Source organism: Vicia villosa, linkage group LG7, assembly GCF_029867415.1.
Source record: "Vicia villosa cultivar HV-30 ecotype Madison, WI linkage group LG7, Vvil1.0, whole genome shotgun sequence".
In the NCBI taxonomy this organism is placed as follows: domain Eukaryota; kingdom Viridiplantae; phylum Streptophyta; class Magnoliopsida; order Fabales; family Fabaceae; genus Vicia; species Vicia villosa.
Genome location: NC_081186.1, coordinates 95760734 through 95782162, shown reverse-complemented (window position 1 = coordinate 95782162; position 21429 = coordinate 95760734). Strand labels below are relative to the sequence as shown.

Below are 21429 nucleotides of genomic sequence, written 5' to 3'. Positions count from 1 at the left end.
ATTAATAGTGAAAATATTTTAATTTATGTCATAATTTTTTTTACCTATTATAAAAAAAAACTTCAAATTTTAATTAATTTGGTGAGTATTTTACACTAATAGTGATTTAATTAACTACTTCAAATAATATTTTTAATGGCCAATAAAAGGCCCATCATTAAAAATAATGAGATAGTCCTATATGAGGAACTTCTTTTTAACACCTTTAAACTAAAACTACACCACACACAAACATCATTTATTTTCTAATAGAAAAAATGGACCATGTAATATTGCCACCAGTAAAAAAATGTGTCATAACAAATAAGAGAGAAGAGATGAATTTTAGTTCTGCAATGAAATTTGTGTGAAAGTGAAACAGCTCACAAAAGGTAGTTGAAGTTATTAAGCAGAAAAATGATAAACTGTACTTCAATTCCAATAGCACAATTGGTTAAAAAAATAGTTTATTGGATCAATTTTAAACTAAAAATTAGGATGTGACATCATACTAAATTATAATATTATAATAGTACGCAAATCATACTAAATTATAATCTTACAACTTCTTTTCATTAAATTTTTTTATCAATTAATTAAATATCATATCATACTAAATTATAATCCTACAAGTTCTTTCCGCCAATTTTTTTTACCAATTAATTAAATAAAGTTATTAGTAATTATTTTATCACTATTAAATCCTTATTTTTTTTCAATTAATTAAATATTTTTTCAATTAATTAATAATAAGTTTATACCCACCACTTCAAATAATCCTTAATTAAATAATTTTTAATACTATTAAATCCTTATTTTTTTAATTAATAATAAGTTTATATAAACCCACCACTTCAGGTAATCCTTAATTAAATAAATCTTAATGAATTAATAATAAATTCATATAAATCCACTTAATTAATTAATAATAAGTTTATATAAACCCTTGAAGTAATCCTTAATTAAATAATTTATTAAAAAATTATTAAAAATTGAAATATTGACTTTTATAAAAAATATTTTCTTTATTTAATATGATTATTAAAGAATATCCTAAAAGCACTGGTTAGCAATACCCTTAATTATTAAAAAATCATCACAGCCGCATCAAAAATTTTACCACGGTGGTCGTCTTTAATCTATCACGATCTCTATTCTAGTACGGAATAGTCAGCTTTAATTTGAATAAACAATAAGACAATACGTGTCTATCAATTTATATATTTTATCATGATTTTATTTTAGAATCATATCTACAAACAGAATTACCACTTGTCTCTCTAATTGTTACATAAAAAATTTCAAAATGAATATAAAAATAAACTGAAATACTAGTATACAACTAGCATTGTCAAGGAGTGATTCCCTTTTGATTTTTATGATGGTGAAGTCAACGAAGCACAACTACACAAGCGTGCCTTCAAATTTAAAATGGAACCTATGGTGTTTGTTGGAGTCATGAGAGGACACACTGTAAAGTGGTTGCACAGCTACCGACAGGGATGCCATTGTGAATGCAACATATTAAACAAATCGTGCTGCCATTTTCAACCAAGGAGATTCTTTCCTCATCTACTCTCTATTCATTAATAATAGATTGACCAAATTGCCTAAATTATCCTTTCACCAAAATTTATTTGCACTAATAAAAGGTCATTTTTGTAACTAACAAATTAAGTATTCACTCTTTCAACTTTATTGAATGGATGCCCCAAGTGTTAGTTTTTCATTGGTCCAAATTAAATAACATTTTCCCTACAACTTTATTGCATGAATGATGACATCACATGTAAGCCATGGATGATGGAAGTCATATTTAAATTTCTTTTACATTTCATTTTTCCACACTTTCTTACTTTCATTTTAATTTTCCTTAATTTATTTATTATCACAAAAAATATTAATAATCTATTTTTAAATTTTAATCTTACTAAAAATTTCAAATTTCTTTCGCATTTCATTTTTCCATACTTTCATTTTAATTTTTCAACATTTATCTATTATCGCAAAAAATATTAATAATCGATCATTTAATTATTATTCCCAAAAATATTTAATTATTTCACGGGCCACTATCAACTCAATATTTAATTTTTTTAATCGATCATTACACATTTTCTTTATCTTAATTAAAATTTCAAATTTCTCTCACATTTTTTCACACTTTCTTACTTTCATTTTAATTTTTTTCTCTATTTATTTATTTGTTTATTATCTCAGGGGTCACTATCAACATAATGTCTATTTTATTTTAATCAATCATTGTCTTTATTTGAGAGATAATATCTTTATTTTTATTTTTTTCTCCATCTCACGATTTTTTATCATTATTTAATACAATTAAATTTCCATGATTATTGTTTATTTTACATTTGTTTTTAAATATATTTTATATCGTATCAAATTATTTTTTTATTTCACGGGTCATTATCAACATAGTAGCTATTTTATTTTAATCAACAATTACTATTAATTGAGAGATAATTTTTATTTTTAAATATTAATATTTCATTTTTATTATCTCCATCTTATAGTATTTTTTTCTATGATTATTTAATATAATTGAATTTATATGATCATTTTTCATTTATAATTAAACCATAGTGATCTATATCATTTTCTTTAATTGTTGTTGGACCGTCAATTATTAAATTACCTGACCCAATTTTGCTATTGTGTTCTTAACCTATCTTAAACATTTTTTTGTGGATCATTGTTTTCTATATAATTATTGTTAAATTTACAATTAAGTAAATTATTTCATATTTTTCATTTATATTTAAAATTTTACATTTGCATTTGTTAAAATTTTATTTTTTCTCCAACTCACGTGTCCTTTTTTAAATGGTTCTTTATTACCCACAAAATTAGCACATGAATAAGATAATAATGTTTAATCTTAAGGGCCAATTTCAATACAATGCCTATTTTATTTTAAACAATAATGACTTTTATTTGAAAACTAAATTATTTATTTTCAAATTTCAAAACGATTCCTATGGATATTAGGTTTTCAAAGAATTGAGAGTATAACAAGCAATCAATAAAACTCTAACTCTATTCAAATAAAACAATTTCTTTTAATTATGCATATTACTTATAATTCCTTTTATTTAAATCACCCGTGCAGAAGCACGGGTCTCTGACTAGTTTGTTCATAATATACCAAAAATAATTAATTCACATCCAAGTTGTTGTCCAAGTTAATAAACAAGTTGATTGGCATGCAACATCAGATTTGTGTTGTGTGAGTTTATATTAAATTATTTGTTACTAATTCTATGTTTGTTACTAATTCTATGTAAACAGATGTACTCTGTAAGTTTCATAATTCATTTTTAAATAAATGTACTTAAAAATGGTTGATTTGTTTCCAATTATTTTTACATCACTATTCTTAAATAAACAATTAAAACACATAGTATTATAGTATTAGTACAACACAACTTTTAGATTATACTTTTCACTATCAATACAAATTTCAGATTATACTTTTCACTATCTTAGCACCGAGACAACTCTAGTGAAAAGGACTTTAGGAAAAAATGAGAGATAGAAAGATAGTAAAGATTTTTTTTTTAAAAATGAATGTCTTTAGAAAAGAAGAAAAATATCATTTATATAGGAAATAGTCTGTCTCAAAAAAGACATAATTTATAAATTTTTTAAACTTTTAATCGAGACTAATACACATGTATAATTGATTAACCCAAACTAAAAAAAGAAAATTTCTTATAGATTATGCCCATGAACCTTAATACAATCCGACCTTGAGATTTTTAAAGGCTTATCCCCAACAAAAAATAGTTTTTACTCTAGGTTAAGCTAACAAACTGTTTAGAGATTTTCAGGCTAATCTAAATAACCAAAAAAAAAAAATTTCGGCAAAGCTCAAATGAAATTCTGGCACTTAGGAACCAGATGACGTATACGATGTCAGGATTTCTAGAATGTCGAATGCAATGTCACGACATCATAACATCAATAACAATTAACAAAATAAAGTAAGTTGCAGGGAGTAAATAACACATGTCAATTATTAACCCAGTTCGGTGCAACATCACCTATATCTGCGGACACCCAAGTTAGAAAAATCCACTATAGTAATATTAGTTTGAAGTTCTAAACAACCTCCGGTTTTACAAACTTCGCACCTAATCACTACCCGTGATATTTCTATCTAAGACTCTCCTAGATATGAGACTCCTCTCACTTCCCTTCAATCACACACCAATGATAAACAACAATGACAACAAATAGAAGACACACTTTCAAAAAAACATAATCCACTCTTGCCTAAAAGCTCATGAGTGATTCACAATTACAACTCAACTAATAGTTCATCCCTAACATCAAAGTAATGCAAGAGTGACTCACAAAGTACAATAAACAATAAACAAACTAAACCCAAACCAAACCAAACCAAAACTCATGAGTGATTCACAATTACAACTCAACTAATAGTTCATCCCTAACATCAAAGTAATGCAAGAATGACTCACAAAGAACAATAAACAAACTAAATCCAAATTGAACCAAACCAAACCAAAATTGTATTTGATTCAGATATGTTTGAGCCATTTTCTAACGCAACTGCATGGTTCAGTTTGCGGTTTATATTTTATAAACCGAATCAAACCAAACCACATTATGTTGCAAAATCTTACTAACCAATATATATTTTTTTAATTCTTTAAAGAAATCAACAAGTAATGTGTGTATATTTTATCATATTATTTATATTGATATTTATTTTAATTTCCATATCAACAAAAAATAAAATACTATTCATTTATAAATATTATTTTGAAAAAATATATTTTATGGTATTCGTTGTAAGATATTTACTTAAAAATGCAATTTTATGTATATCAATTCTTAGATATGTGGTAATGCTATGGAAAATATGCTACATGCTTTGCGCGATTGCCTGACGGTGCAGAATGTTTGGTTTAATCAGGTGCCTAAGGATATAGGACCGAATTTTTTTACGATGAATCAGTAGGGATGGATTGAGCTGAATCTGAGCTATAATCAAGAGTGGAGCAGCTACTAGGCGACAGGGTGTCATAGTATTTGGACTTGGAGAAATAAAGAGATACATGACAGTAATTTTTGTAGACTTTACTGCCAAAATTCCTATGTGCATAAAAGAAGGAAAGATTACAAGAAGGCAATGCAAAGTAATCGCGTAATGAGCAAGCAGAATAATCAGACGATTTTGGTGAAATGGACTCCGCCGGATAGAGGATGGATCAAACTCAACCCAGATGGTTCTTGTCGAGAGGGGAAGATCTCCGGGTGTGGAGGTATTATTCGGGATGATAAAGGCGAGTGCAAAGGAGGCTTCTACAAGTGTATATGTGTTTTTGCAGCATCATAAAGGCGGAGTTATGGGTTGTGTACCATGAATTGTCCTTAACTAAGGATTTGGGTTATCAAAGAGTGGATCTAAATGTCGATTCGAATATCGTGATTGAAATTCTAGAGTTTAAATCTATTCCAAATATGAAGTGTATGGCTATATTCAAACAAATTCACGAGCTAATGGCGGATTTTGAGGAAGTTAAATGGAAACATGTCTATAGGGAAGAAAATAGGTGTGCGGATACTTTAGTTAAATTTGGAGCTACAAGTCGGGAAGGTGAGTCCTTAGGAGAATGTATGCCGAACTTAATTAGACAGTTAGTTGTTTTTGAAATTTCTAGCCCCCCTATTTGTAGGAGCATTCGGTTGTAGGTTTTCCTTGTTTTTGGCTTAGGCCCTCCTTTTCTCCAAAATAAATAAATAAATAAATAAAACTGTAAGACAATTATAAACTTTTTATAATAATATATGAATGAGTGTGTGTGGTCTAGCGGTGAAACGCTTGGGTCCTAAGAGTGTGCTCCTCTCAAGGTCCTAAGAGTATGCTCCGCTCCACCCGGTTCCATCAATCCAAACAAAGCCTAAAATTAAAATAAATAAATAAAAAATCTCATCCTCGTTGAACAATATCATCGTCATCTTACTTCCAATGTTTTGAAGTGTCCTTGGCAAAAATCTCAACAATCCACATGATTTTAGCATTCCCATTAAAACCCACCAAAATGATTCTCACCAACTCCACCATCTCAATCTCAAGTTTTCAAAAACCCTCATCACTCTACATGTCTTCTATCTATCTTTACTACTCACTCCACACACAATCACATCAACCATATTCGTTCCTTTTTCAACACAACCTCACATCCCAAACTTCTCTTTCGTTATATGATTCACTCACCCCCTTCTTCAAGATAGTTCCACTTCCTTCTACCATCAAGGTTTTATTATGCGTTAAGATGCTTTTTTACGAAGGTAAACAAGTTCACAGTGTTTGATTTCATGGTTGTTAAAGATTTAGTGTGGTGAGATTCTTTAATTGAGCGGTTTGTTAGAAATGGGGATGTTGAATTGGCTTTGAAGGTGTTCGATGAAATGCCTAGTTGGTAGGGATACTTTTACTTGGACGGCTGCAAGAAAATTTTAAATTTTTAATCAGGAAAACTCAAAATTAATTTTGAAAATAGAAATAAAGTTAATAGACCAAAGTTAATATTTTAAAAATTGGGTAGCTAAAATCGCAGGATTGTAAAAATTGAGGGCCAAAATTGCATTTTTTTTTTTTGGGTCAAGTAGGGATCTTGTGGTTCAAATAACTCGCATTTTTGCATATGATGTCTTCTACGAGACAAAAATGCATTTTAATGTTAAACATAGAAAAACAAGCAATTAAAACAATTTTTTTCTTCTATATTTGACATGCTAAAACCAAACAACTTTTACATAGACTGAAAGTGAAAACTTGGATACAAATATCCTTAGAATACTCTTTAGTCTTTACATATATTTTTTTAATATACTACTAGGTATTTTTGTTGTAGGAACATTAATTCATTGACATTTGACATTTTGAGTACATGAATGAGTTAATGACATGTCAACTCTTATTGTAGCTAACAGTTACTATGTTCCCTCCACATTCTTTTTCAAACAGTCAAACGTATCCAATCATGCATGTCTGTTTTGATCACACATAAGAGCAAAAACGTGTGTATAAAAAATTGAGAGTTGAATTAGAGTCATTTTCCATATAAAAAATATCAACAGTGTCTATTGAATAGAAAAGCTAGGAAGTGTGACATTATTTTCAAGAAATAAATTTTGTACTACATGTTAATCCTTTGTTGCTGATTTGAGTTAATTTCTTTTTCTGCTTCTTGCTTTCCTTCGGCAGCCATTTTATGATTTTCTTTCTTTCACTTATTGATTCAATGAAACTCAAAAATGGGTTATTATTGTTCTTTATGTTTCTGGATTGTATTTTTCTCAAAGTGGAATCTAAGTGTGTAAAAGGGTGTGATGTAGCTTTAGCTTCCTACTATGTAATGCCTTTAGTTGAACTCTCAAATATAACAACCTTTATGCAATCAAAGATTGTTACCGATTCTTCGGAAGTTATAATCAGGTACAATAGAGACATAGTATTCAGTAATGATAATCTTTTTTCCTATTCTAAAATCAACATTCCATTCCCATGTGAATGTATTGGAGGTGAATTTCTTGGGCATGTGTTTGAATACACAGCAAATGAAGGAGATACTTATGATTTACTTGCAAATACCTATTATGCAAGCTTAACAACTGTTGAGGTTTTGAAAAAGTACAATAGTTATGATCCAAATCATATACCTGCTAAGGCTAAGGTTAATGTCACTGTTAATTGTTCTTGTGGGAACAGTCAGATTTCAAAAGACTATGGCTTGTTTATTACCTATCCGCTTAGGCCTAGGGATACTCTTGAGAAGATTGCAAGCCATTATAAACTTGATGAAGGGGTGATACAAAGTTACAATTTGGGTGTCAATTTCAGCAAAGGCAGTGGGATAGTGTTCTTTCCAGGAAGAGGTATGTATTTTGGTTTTATTCTTCTTCTAAGTATCTATAATGACTTTTATTAAAGTTTTATTTATTTATTTATTACTTTGCAGATAAAAATGGAGAATATGTTCCTTTGTATCCTAGGTAGGTAACGTTGATTGTCTCACTTATTAGTTATTATGTTGAATGGTCGATAGATGAAGTAAATACTGTTTCATATTTGTTTCTATCCTTCTAACTTTCATTTTTTTCCTCTTGCAGAACAGGTTTGGCCTCTGACTTTGTATTATGATGACTAATTTTAGCTTGATGCTTGTTCCGAAAAAAAAGAGAATGCAATAAAGTTCGGTCATTGCTTGTTTTGAGATTAAATTTGGTTCTATATAAGCAGGTCTGGGTAAGGGTGTTGCAGCTGGTATATCTATAGCAGGAATATTTGCGCTTCTGTTATTTGTAATCTGTATATATGTCAAATACTTCCAAAAGAAGGAAGAAGAGAAAGCTAAACTTCCACAAATTTCTACGGCACTTTCAGCGCAAGATGGTAATGGTATATTTTTGTATTCATATTCTAATTGAAGTTCTTATTAAACTATTTATTTGAACTTATCTTATGGTATAAGCACTTGTATAGTATTTGAGAAATCTTACGAAAAAATAGTCTGTGACATATTTGGAATTTGTTCATTTATTTCAATAAGCTTTTGGTGATAACTTATGGAAACAACTTACTACTTATATGAAAACAGTCTATTCATATTTCCGCTTTGATTATAGAAATAGACTACGCTTGCTGATTTTTGTTTCTGTTCATGGTTAAGCCTCAGGCAGTGGAGAATATGAAACTTCAGGATCTAGTGGGCATGGTACTGGTAGTACTGCTGGCCTTACAGGAATTATGGTGGCTAAGTCAACTGAATTTTCATATCAAGAACTAGCCAAAGCTACAAATAACTTCAGCTTGGATAATAAAATTGGTCAAGGTGGATTTGGAGCTGTCTATTATGCAGTACTCAGAGGCGAGGTATGTAACTGCATCTATATCTCTTGGCTTTATTTGCGAGTTGGGCTTTAAAGATGAGGGGAGGAGAGGACTTGCTTTTCTTTTTTAAATTAAAGACACTATAAGGGTGAATTGGAAAGTCTCCGTTTCTCTCTTCACATAGAATAACCAATTTTCTCACCTCTCATACAATTTCTTCTATGCAGAAAACAGCAATTAAGAAGATGGATGTACAAGCGTCCACCGAATTTCTTTGCGAGTTGCAAGTCTTAACACATGTTCATCACTTGAATCTGGTGTGATATCCTTCAACATCTTATGCCATATATGATGTACTCCTACTTGGGAAGTATAGCCAATCATTTTTATGCATGGTTTGAAAATAATCATTTAACAGCAAAGCAAATATAACCAATGTGATTTTAAAAACATAACAGTTCTATAGCAATCAAGCAAAATCATTTCAGCAATGCAAAATACATGTAAAACATTTAAAATGTAACTTGTTGACCATTATCTGTCCTATAAAGTTAAAAAATATTTACACACTGCATAACATTATTTGATTTTGAATATATTAAAATGTTTGCATACTGTTTCATTTATTTGTTTTTCCATATTTGAAATCCTTACGTTGCATTTGCATAAAAAGTTCCGAGTATGCTATAAATCTTGTTCTGAATTTACCTATATTTTTATGAACATAGGTGAGGTTGATCGGATATTGTGTCGAGGGATCACTTTTCCTTGTATATGAACATATTGACAATGGTAACTTGGGTCAATATTTGCACGGTATAGGTAAGATCAGCAACAAAAAGTGTTTTTTTTTTTTGTTGTGATTTTACAATATTGTCAAACATTTATTAACGACGGCGATATGATTCCAGATAAAGCACCATTACCATGGTCGAGTAGGGTGCAAATTGCTCTAGATTCCGCAAGAGGCCTTGAATACATTCATGAACATACTGTACCTGTGTATATCCATCGTGATGTAAAATCAGCAAACATATTAATAGACAAGAACTTGCACGGAAAGGTTGCATTAAAACCAATCTAAATGATCTTCTTTCCAAAATTTCCTCTTTTCGTTGAGATTTATTAAACTATGAATGGTTTTAAACTCAGGTTGCAGATTTTGGCTTGACAAAACTTATTGAAGTTGGAAACTCCACACTTCACACTCGTCTTGTTGGAACTTTTGGATACATGCCACCAGAGTATGATTTGTTTTACTTTGCATTAAATTTTGAGCATAATGTTTATGTACCGACAGTACAACAAAAATTCACATAGTCATTCAATCACATCTTATCATATGTCACTATTATATTATATAGTGAGATAACGATATAATTTGTTGACTTGTTTTGAAGATATGCTCAATATGGTGATGTTTCTCCAAAAATAGATGTATATGCTTTTGGAGTTGTTCTTTATGAGCTAATTTCAGCAAAGAATGCTGTTCTAAAGACAGGTGAATCTGCTGTTGAATCAAAGGGTCTTGTAGCCTTGGTATGTCTATAATCAAGATACCCTTTTATCCCACTATATACTTGATTAAATTTTTTTCATCGTCAAATGTTAGTACGCTAGTTGCTATGAAGTTACCCTTGACTTGTTTTGTATTGCAGTTTGAAGAAGCACTTAATCAAATTGATCCTTTAGAAGCTCTTCGCAAACTGGTGGATCCTAGGCTTAAAGAAAACTATCCAGTTGATTCTGTTTTAAAGGTTGGAATCATTTCTCTTAGATGAAAATTTGAATGTTATGACGTGATAAAATAGTGAAATATAATTGAATCTATATGTGCAAAAGTTATTTTCAAAATGAGTGAGAGTTACTAAGCTCAAAAATTTTGGTACTAAATTTTCTCAAGGTGTAGTGAATGTTTGAATTGCAGATGGCTCAACTTGGGAGAGCATGTACAAGAGACAATCCATTGCTACGTCCAAGTATGAGATCATTAGTTGTTGCTCTTATGACACTCCTATCACATACTGATGATGATGACACTTTCTATGAAAATCCATCTCTCACAAATCTATTGTCAGAGAGATGAAGGGTTTGTGTGTCAAATTGAATGATGTTTGTTAAAAACTTTTAGAAGCATACAGCCAAAAGGTTTGTACTTAGAACATAATATTCAGGTTAGGAAGTTTTGATCTTGTGTTCAAATTTTATTTCCCAAAATAGTCAAAAAGTCCTAGATCTCAAGACATTCTGTAATTATATTTTTAGTGAAGTTGTAACACTAAAGTACAGTTTATATATAAGATTTTAAAAAAGAAATATATGTCTTTTTTAACATTGTTAGTGACTTCTTGTGCAAGTTACAATTGCTGATCTCATATTCATCTTCTCAACAGTACTGATTACCAGATGCGATGGATTGAGGGTGTTAACATTTGATGTTTTACAATGGATAGTTAAATAGTTTATTACCCCCTAAAGTCTGAGAGTAATTTTCTCTGCAGGTTGTTAAGACATTAGGTTATATATACCTTTGTAGCACCATTACATAGAGTAATTAATTCAATATCTTTTTTATTCAGTCTAATTCTCTTTCTTTTTTCTTTCACGAAGAGAAATACACCCTCAGTTTATTTTTAATTGTTACATTTTAATTTTTTACACATACCAAGAAAATTAATAATGGTTGTTATTTTTTAAGTTATAATTTTTCTTTTGCCTATAATACTCTTAATTTTTAATCATTTCAATATATTTTTCTCTATCTCATAATAATTATTTAGGAACAATTTTGACAAAACTATAATAATTACTACATAAAAATTTTAAAGTGATAATTAAATTGAAACAATTTTTTTTTATAAAAGTGACATTTATAAAAGAACGGAGGGAGTATAGAATGTCAAAGTCATATGTTAGTTAGCATGGTATCATCCACCAAGATTACTCCGATTCTAATCTTTATTGCCACTCGTAAATTCCTCAGCGGTGCTTTGGATTTCATCCTTATCAACTTTACTCTTTCAGTGGTGAGACTTATCACAATTTTTCGTTTCACGTTTTTCTTTCTATTTCTTCACAAAATTCTCTATGGTTTGTTCCAGGAGTGTTCAAAACTAAATTGGTCCAATATAAAACCGCAAAACTGAATCAAAACCGTAAAAAATCGTATCTGATTCAGATGTATTTGAGTCATTTTTTAACAAAACCGCGCGGTCCGGTTCAGTTTGCGGTTTGTAATTTACAAACCAAACCAAACCGCATTACATTACAACCAATATTCATCTAACCCACATCCAAATCAAACTCAAACCTATTATGCCTTAACCTTACAATTACGAATGATTTTCCATTCCTCACACTAAAGGTTTTAGTTTAAGTCATCTCAAATCTCACCTACTGATATCGCTCCTTTTTTCTCTTCTTCTTTTCCAAGTTCATTTCTTCTTTTCCAAGTTCATATCACCTATTCTTATGTAGTTAGGGAGGATTAGAGTGACCTTGAGGTGGCGGAGAGTGGTGGTGGAGAAGAATCTCCGGTGAAGGTGAATCATAGTGTTGAGAGAATGTTTTAGTTTCATTGTGTGAGAGGTTTGGGTGAGGGTGGAAGATGGTTTAAGCTGATAACTGCAAACAACGGTGTTAGACTAGACTGCAAATTGGAAAGGGATAGCGGGATTGTGTGATTTTCCTATGTTTTAATTTGAGGAGAATTTAAATTTTATCATAATACCTATTGGTGTATAAATTTTGACAATTTTTCGGCATATCCCATGCATCTCTCACGGATCACCGAATTGACCATTTTATGTTAATTAGCATGGTATCATCCACCAAGATTACTCCGATTCTAATCTTTATTGCCACTCGTAAATTCATCAGCGGTGCTTTGGATTTCATCCTTATCAACTTTACTCTTTCAGTTGTGAGACTTATCACAATTTTCCATTTCACGTTTTTCTTTCTATTTCTTCACAAAATTCTCTATGGTTTGTTCCAGGAGTGTTCAAAACTAAATAGGTCCGATATAAAACCGCAAAACTAAATCAAAAACGTAAAAATTGTATCTGATTCAGATGTATTTGAGTCATTTTTTAACAAAACCGCGCGGTCCGGTTCAGTTTGCGGTTTGTAATTTACAAACCAAACCAAACCGCATTACATTACAACCAATGTTCATCTAACCCACATCCAAATCAAACTCAAACCTATTATGCCTTAACCTTACAATTACGAATGATTTTCCACTCCTCACACTAAAGGTTTTAGTTTAAGTCATCTCAAATCTCACCTACCAATATTGCGCCTTTTTTCTCTTCTTCTTTTCCAAGTTCATATCACCTATTCTTATGTAGTTTCTCATCTTTTATGTTCTTTATTTTTTATCTTATTATTTTTATTTTATTATTCTCTCTTCCAAATGTTGTTAATGCTCCTCTTATTCTCTAATATCTCATCTCTTTTGCTCATTCTTTTTCATTTTCTCTAATCTTTCACTACTCTTTTTTCTATTTCATCATAATGTTTTTGATATTGTTTTATGTTAATATTTTATATTTTTTATTCCACTTTTATCTAATCTTATTTCTGTATATTAAATGGAAAATTGTTGTCCAAATATGATGAGTTTTGTTGTTATTTGATAACTCAAATACTAAATACAAATTTATGTTATCATCTATATGTGTATGTATGACTCAATAATTTTAAAAAAAACAAACAGATCGATCCAACCCAAACCGCATCGATTTGGTTTGGTTCGATTTTACTTCTTAAAGTCAACCGAACCAAACCGAACAACACATTTTTTCTCTTGCGGTTCAGATGATTTTTTAAGTAAAAACCACTCAAACCGCACCGCGAATACCCCTAATTTATTCTCTTTCTTTCATCTTGCTAGATTTGTTCTTCTTTCTCACTCCTCATCATCGTTGATGTCCACTGAAGCCGATACCATCGATGATGTTCGCATCCACCAACAAATATATTTAACCATCGTGAACCAACCATTACTACAATCCAAAACATCTTTCGAAGCTACCAAACCTATATGTTAGATTTTTATCATCTTAGTGACAACCTTGAGTTTGCAATAAATTCACCATTTTTAAGATTTTATTTGGATTGATGGAATCAACTAGAGCAAAGTGGAATGAGATGAAATAAAATGATACTTCATTGTTTGGATATTTTAAAAACCGATGAAACGAAGAGGAATAGAGTGGTATGGATTCTATTCCATTCAATCACTTACCACCATAATCCTCCCCCTTCGATTTGGGTAGAATAAACAACTTGCTCTGTTTCGTCCTAAAATTTTCAAATAATGGAATTGTATCTTCGTTCCGCTATGCTCTATTTCACTCCGCTCCATTTCACTCTGCTTCGTTCCATTCCGCTCCGTTCATTTCATGATATCCAAATATAGCCTAAACAACTCCAATTTCCATGCCTCATCTAGATCAATCAAAGTGGCACTTGGAACCCTAATTCACACAGAAACCTTAAATCATTCACTATCATTTGAGATTATTGCAACACTGTGGCCATGACATGGATAACCAACTCCATTGAATATGAAATTGTAGAGTGTTCTTTGGAGGAACATCACATGAGAAATATGGCTAGAATTTTAAGATAGATATCTTCAAGGAGATTTCTTCCGCATTCCAAACATCCAGGATGAAATTTATGTTCTAAAGCAAATAATCAAAATGTCAATTAACACATTACCACCCTCAAGAAACTTTAGCAGAAGCTTAAACATTTTCCACCTATCCCTACTTGCAATTGCAATGTCAAATGCACTTGCTCTTTGACTTCTACCATCAAGGGACATCGAGAAGGTGATTATGTCATATATTTTCTCAAGAGATTAAATGAGCAATGCACTCTGGTTCGATCCTAGATCATGCTAATGACTCCCTTTCCTCACATCAACAAAGGTTTCTCCACTGGAAGACAAGATTGTTTCTAATTTGGCCTACTCTCAATAAATTTCGGTACAAGAATTTCCCTAGTTGGTCGATACAAAGACAACAAGATATGTTCATATTGTCCCAAATCAGGGTATATAATAGAAGTATGTTTCAAAAAGCACAGACTTCCTTTGTATCTTAAGAGATCGAAAGCTCAAATTCTAAAGACATTGATAACAATTATGTTGACTAAATGACTCTAAACACAAAAAGGAGTGTAAGAGGGTGAATTGAGTTATTTGAAATTCATGATTAATTAAAAAATAATAATTTTAAAATAATTTATACTAGAGAATAAGAATTATAGAGAAGAAAGATGAGGATGAAGAGAGATACAAATCAAAAATAAAATAATCAACAAAAACTAAAGATAAAAAAGTTTAGAAAGAGTGCACTATAGGTTCATACAAGTTTGACCTAACAACTTATTTGTGTTTCCAAGAGTTTCCCCTCGAGAATTCCACTAAAATTAGACTTGAATAAAACACAATACAATTTTTTCACAAGCTTACCTAAAGAACCTTCACCCAAGATTTTTCCAGGTTTAACTTGCAAGCGTTAAGTTCTTTACAAATACAATTCACAAGAGAATCACACTTGAATAAATAAATTTAATCACAAGACCAATTAAAACACAACTCTCACAAATATATTTTAGTCTTTTAGTTTTGTTATCATTAATCGATTAAGAGCTCCTTTAATTGATTTAGAGGTGTTACAAATGAATTAATCGATTAACTCTAATCTTGTAATCCATTGACCAATATTAAAATCCTTCGTAATTAATTAATCAATTAAGCACATGTATAAAAATACTTTCATTGTGTTTAATCAAAATATTATACAAGTTTTGAAAGATTTTGAGTGTGTAACTGAGTTTGGCTTAATACTTCAAGACTTACTTTTAACCTTTTACAATTTAACAAATCCCTTTAAAATGCTAAGTGCATGATCAAACGAGTTTTCACACTTTCACTTTTTTAAACTTTAAGATCCTCTGCTTGATTCATCAACTTGATTAACACTTCAATTAGATCTTGAATTGTCTACTGATGATGCTTAAGATATCTTCTTGATCATGTTCCATCGGCAGGAGCATTACACGACAGTTGAAATCAAACACCCCGTCACAAAGACACTAAAAAATCATTTGACTTATGGAGATGCATTCTTGAAAACTTCATCATTAATTATTATCATCAAAATCAACTGACAGTTATACTCATAAGAATATATATTCACTTTCTTTTCCTTTTTGATAATGACAACAATTAAGAGAGGCGGTAAACAAAGAAAACAAGAAATAATAATTTGGCGTAATTAAATTCCCCCTCACAAATAATAATTATATACTCTACTTTTCTAAAAAATATACTTCTCCCATTTTGACATGATAAAAAAGACCGAAAAAATAACACAAATACATAAATTATGTAAAACATATAAAGAAATTGAACAAGAAACATTTAGAAGCTTAACCCATGCATAATTGATTTAAGATTCTTAAATCATTCTTAAGATTCAACCTATATTTAATAAAAATATTTCTTTTATTTGATAAATATTTATATAAAATGTACCAACTACTAAAATAGTTTTTTATTAACTTAAAAATAAAAACAAAATTTCAATTCATTTACAAATTTTAAAATTCTACACCCATCCACAAAGTTTGTATATATTCCCGAATTTATCACTCAACTTACAGATCCATTTTAAAACATATTTTTCAAAAATAAATTTTATTAAAAGTCCACCCAACTCATGTATATAAATTACATTACATCAATTTTATATTTATAAGCCGCACATTACGCGGGAGCATACTCTTGTTTAAATTATTTTCAATAAACAACAAAGCATGATTCTATGGAAGTAGTATATGCAAACAAAGTTATCACTTGTCAATAATTATATGTTATATCAAATTTTATAATGAATCAATTAAAAGAAATTTCCATCTGATGTTATAACAAAGTTATCACTTGTTAATAATGATTCAATAATATTTTTTATGATAGGGAAGTCAATGAAGCACAACTGCATAGACTTAGCTCAGAATTTAAAATGGAAATTATGATGTTTGTTGAAGTTGAGACAATACAAAGTTGTTGCACAGCTACGGACAGGGTTTCCATTTCGAATACAGAGCATTAAACTAATGATGTTACTAACATTTTCAATCTTCTTGGTGTCACTGATATTATTCGTATAATACTCCCAAATTAAATGACATCCAAGTTGTTGAATGAATAAATAAACAAAGTGATTGGTATAACAACACCAGATAGTGTTTTTTAATAACATTTCTAAACTAAAATTATTTTAAAATATAAATAATAAATTATTGTAGAGTTTTCTATATTTTAAATAGTATTTCCTATATTCCTTTATTTTGTCAATTTTTAGTATTTTATATCAAAATAACACATAAATTTTATCATTTTGATATTTTTTTATTATATTATTTCATCCATTTTCCTCTTCACAATAAATAGCAAAAGTCATTATATTATGCCATGTTAAATCAAATCAATTTGTAAATGTGCAAGGATATGTATATTTGCATTGATGTGAGTTCGAATCTACAACATTTTATTTTATTACTTTTAAAAAGTGAAATTTTGGTCATTAATTTATCAAATCTCAAGTGGAAAGGCATGCGGAGCATGTAGACTCTCGTTATAATCAACAATAGAAAATTCCAGCCTTCAACACATCAATCATTCGATTCAACACCACATCATATCCAGGCAGTTTCGCAAAAAACCACTGTCTCTCCATCAAATACCCATATCGCATTTTCTTGAAGTTTCAACAATCTTCTTCCTTGAAGTTTCAACCTCATTTTCCAACAGATTTATCATCAGATTAATTAAGCATGATGGCATCCAAGGTCACTTGATCTGTCATTCAACGACAACTTGCTTTTGCCGCTGTTATCTGCTAGAGCTCCACCTCTTCCTCCTCCTTTTGAATCTACACAACAAGACTCTGCTCCTCCAAGAGTCGAACAAGGAACATTTCAGACTATTGTGTTATTCAGATCTACACAACAGCATCACTAAGGAGAACCATTGCACCGACATCCTCCTCTACCTATTCTACATGGATAAAATTTCTCCTAATCCATTAGCTGTTGCAGGTGAATCTCGAAGTACATGGAGCCACATATTTTCTAAATAACATGGACAATTAGATGCACCAACATAATTCATAACTTTTGGCTGAAAGGATTATCATGATCGAAGAGAATCTTTAGTAGATTCCACCAAGAGACAGTACTGTAAGAAAGGCAGGCTCTCGTGGAAATCAGGACAACATGTTAGGGATAGCTCCCACTGACACTACTAAGCCATGAATAGAAGTCATGAAGCCGTCAACTTGCGACCAATACCAAGGACAAAGCGACAGTCATACTCCTCCTGAGGTCTACCTCCCTCATTATTCATCTGCAGTCATCCCTAAAAGAGGGAAAGATATGATGCAGACGTCCCGATTTTAGAGTGAAAGAAGAACCCATTATATGTTTCCATCCTCGAAAGAAGGACCTTGAGGTCTTTTGAAAAGCCTCCAAAACTGCATAGCTAGGCCAAAATCGAGGATTTAGGCGAACATGTAAAAAATGTAGACAATATGCTAGATTACTACCATGCCCAATGAGGGGTGAAGTGCAAGGTTTTCACATTAACCCTGAATGGAGCCGCAATGACATGGTTCAAAACCCTCCCGAATGGGAGCATAGATTTATGGAAGGATCTTTGTGACACGTCCACTGCCTAATTTACTACTCGAAAGCAACAACTCACGATTGTGGTCGTACACAATAGGGTCACTCAGTGAAAAAGGAAACCCTACACGAGTACATTGATTGCTTCACAAAATGGTAGTAGCAGTGGAGAAGGGGCACAAATAACAAGCTGAAATGATGGATGTTTAAGAAGGGATTGAAATTGGACTGCATGTTACGAGAAAAGTTGTGGCTGGAGGGAGCCTAAAATTTGAGGGATTTGTTGAATAGGGTTTAACTCTATATCGATTTCGAAGAGAAGATCCTGACTGAAGAGGGAGATAAAGTCTGGAGAACATGGAACTCCATACATGACCAGGAACTAGAAAGAGATAACAACTATCATAGAGAAGACGGGGGTCGCGGATCCAGATCTAGGTTCAATGCCTACACTCCCCTGAACACTTTGAGGGAGAAAAATATTGAAGGAGTTAGCTAACACTGAGTTCAAAAATTTTACGATCAAGCATTTATACTTGGTAAGAGAATCATCTAGGACATACAATTCAAAATAATAACGTTTACACAAGAGTTACGACCACTACACAAATGAATGCATCCATCAAAAGGATGTGATATAAGATCTGATCAAGAAGGTACAACTTACTGACTTCATTATGGATGGTGTCCAGAAGGGAATCCGTGACAATAAGAGAAGGTGTAGGAGCCGAAAATATTTCCCAAACAAGAAACACTCCTTGTGTAGAGAAAAGTTATCCCTAAGAAAGATATTAAAGTTGTCATTAGGTTAAAAAGAGGAAAAGATAACAACAGTAAGGAAGAGGAAGACTGGAACAGAAAATGCTAGTAGAGTGCATCTATTAATAATGGTCATTTAAGGGCAAAGAACCCCTCTAAGGGTGATAAAGAGGAAAATCGTCGAGTTAATTTCCTTGAGCAGGAAAGAGAGGTAGGCTTTGACAAGGAAAATAGAAATACATATCCTTGGATTCTGAGATAGTGAAAAGGCAGGAGAGATCCCAAACTAGATATATCCTCTAATCATAATGACTACCATAACAAAATTTGACGTCTCTAAGATCCTCACTAACGAGGGAAGATTTTGTCACATCATGTACGCAGAGCTCTTTGAAAAGTCAGGGAGAATCATTTCCCAATCATCAGATGGTTCCACCTCCGTGAAGGCAGAGTTCAAACCCCCTTCAATAGCAAAGATAGAGGTTGTATTCAATGTCTCTTGATCCACCCACACCGACGAGTTATCCCATATCACCTTACTAAATTTCGGTTGAAGGCCCTTCATTATAAAATTTGTGCCATCACATAAAAAGGAATAAATGCAAACATCTTCCAAGACATACTTAAAGGAATAAATGCCACATTAATAGGTGCGAGCTGCACCAACAACGACCGAGATCTCATCGTAAAATATTCAAAAGAATTCGAGTATCCTAGGACAAATGGAACTCCATTACTGTCAAATATTGGGACACGCGTTAGAAAATCCCTATAAAACCTCGATAATAAAGATAGAGACATTTAATGCACCTGATCCCAATACTAAAGAAGTCCCATCAAGACCCTTCACTTACTTATGTTAAACAACCGACCTAAAGATATATCGTGCAAGCCCTCGTTCTACATAATAGAAGAAAGGCTTGGGAGGAAAATATTACATATCGTTCGCAAAGCCCATAGAAAAATACCCAAGATCGAATCCCTAGTGGAAAGACACATAGTGTATGTAAACTCTCATTATAACCAGCAGCAGACAATTCTGCCCTTCAGCACCTCAATCATCGTCTGACACAATTTGACAGTTGTTCGCACAAGACACATATCATATGTAAGCATTTTCAACCACTCTTATTATATAAGGGTAAAATGCGCCATTTTAGGTATTTAAATCCATTATCACTCACACTTTATTTCTAATTTCTCTTATTGACTTAGGTGTGAAATGCTAACCTTGCAAGTCATCCCCCTCTCCACCTCAACAAAAAACATATTCACTATAGTCAGATACGACTTCGCTACCTCCCATTTCTTTTCTAGTTCCTAACTAGCCATGACAACAAAACCCGTACCCGTGAGTACCCACCTAAACCCGGTCCAAAGTTGACGGGGAAAATCCGCTTTGACTGGGTTTGAGTTTGAGTTTGGATTTTCCTTGATTACAAATATGGAGACGAGTCGGTTAATGAGGACACTAGTATTCACCCCGAATCCGCCCCGTTTATTTCATTATGTACATTATTATTTATTTTTGATAATTTAGAATATTAATTAAGTGGCCAAAACTTTGATAATTTGATTTATATTTTTTTGAGATTGTTTTATTTTATTATTTATAATGTAATTTAATTTTGGAAAAAATAAATATTTCTATTTAAAAAATTGATTTTATTAAATGGATGGTGGCGAGTGGAGATACTCAAACTCATTTAAGACAGTTTGAGTTATAATTCTCCATCCCCGTTTGAATTTGGAGCGGAGAACGACGAGTGTTTGAGAGATAAAAACCGTCTCCGAGTCGCCTGTTGTCATGCATATTCCTAACCAAATAGAAATAATGATATGAAGTTGAAATAGACATTCTAGGTAATGTATGCTACATTAGCTTAGCTTAAAATATTCATTACATTTTATTAAAAATACGAAATATCAAATTCTTAAATGAAATAAAATTAGGAGACAAAGTACAATTAAGCCTAGTAGTGATAATGGGGAGCAACATTCATTGACATTTTTTACTCGAATAAGTGACATATAATAAACTCATATTGTAGACTCCACATTCTCCTCGAAAGAGTCAAACGTATCCCAACATGCATGTCTGT

General features: G+C 31.4%; 1 protein-coding gene across 3 annotated transcripts; it reads left to right on the top strand.

The window, feature by feature from the left end:
• Window positions 1–5990: 5990 nt before the first annotated feature.
• On the top strand, window positions 5991–11158 carry LOC131616004 (lysM domain receptor-like kinase 3). 3 transcript variants are annotated; one of them, XM_058887212.1, is made up of 12 exons: window positions 5991–7908; window positions 7992–8025; window positions 8143–8147; window positions 8270–8431; window positions 8703–8905; window positions 9091–9180; window positions 9592–9685; window positions 9775–9926; window positions 10016–10107; window positions 10264–10402; window positions 10522–10620; window positions 10791–11158. In XM_058887212.1, exons 1-12 carry the CDS (start codon window positions 7245–7247, stop codon window positions 10947–10949), a joined length of 1893 nt encoding a protein of 630 aa, XP_058743195.1. In that variant the 5' UTR covers window positions 5991–7244; the 3' UTR covers window positions 10950–11158. The 3 variants fall into 3 exon arrangements, with proteins under 3 accessions (XP_058743195.1, XP_058743194.1, XP_058743193.1); XM_058887211.1 differs by lacking the exon at window positions 8143–8147 and having other exon boundaries at window positions 7770–7908; window positions 8273–8425; XM_058887210.1 differs by lacking the exon at window positions 8143–8147 and having other exon boundaries at window positions 7770–7908; window positions 8273–8431.
• The last annotated feature ends 10271 nt before the right edge of the window (window positions 11159–21429 follow it).

Bases quoted from the DNA above. Each gene is read 5' to 3' on its own strand.
- LOC131616004 (XM_058887212.1), top strand. From the start codon at position 7,245: ATGATTTTCTTTCTTTCACTTATTGATTCAATGAAACTCAAAAATGGG. The intron at 9,686-9,774 runs GTAAGATCAGCA...ATATGATTCCAG, and splicing joins TCAATATTTGCACGGTATAG to ATAAAGCACCATTACCATGG. The intron at 10,108-10,263 runs GTATGATTTGTT...CTTGTTTTGAAG, and splicing joins TTTGGATACATGCCACCAGA to ATATGCTCAATATGGTGATG.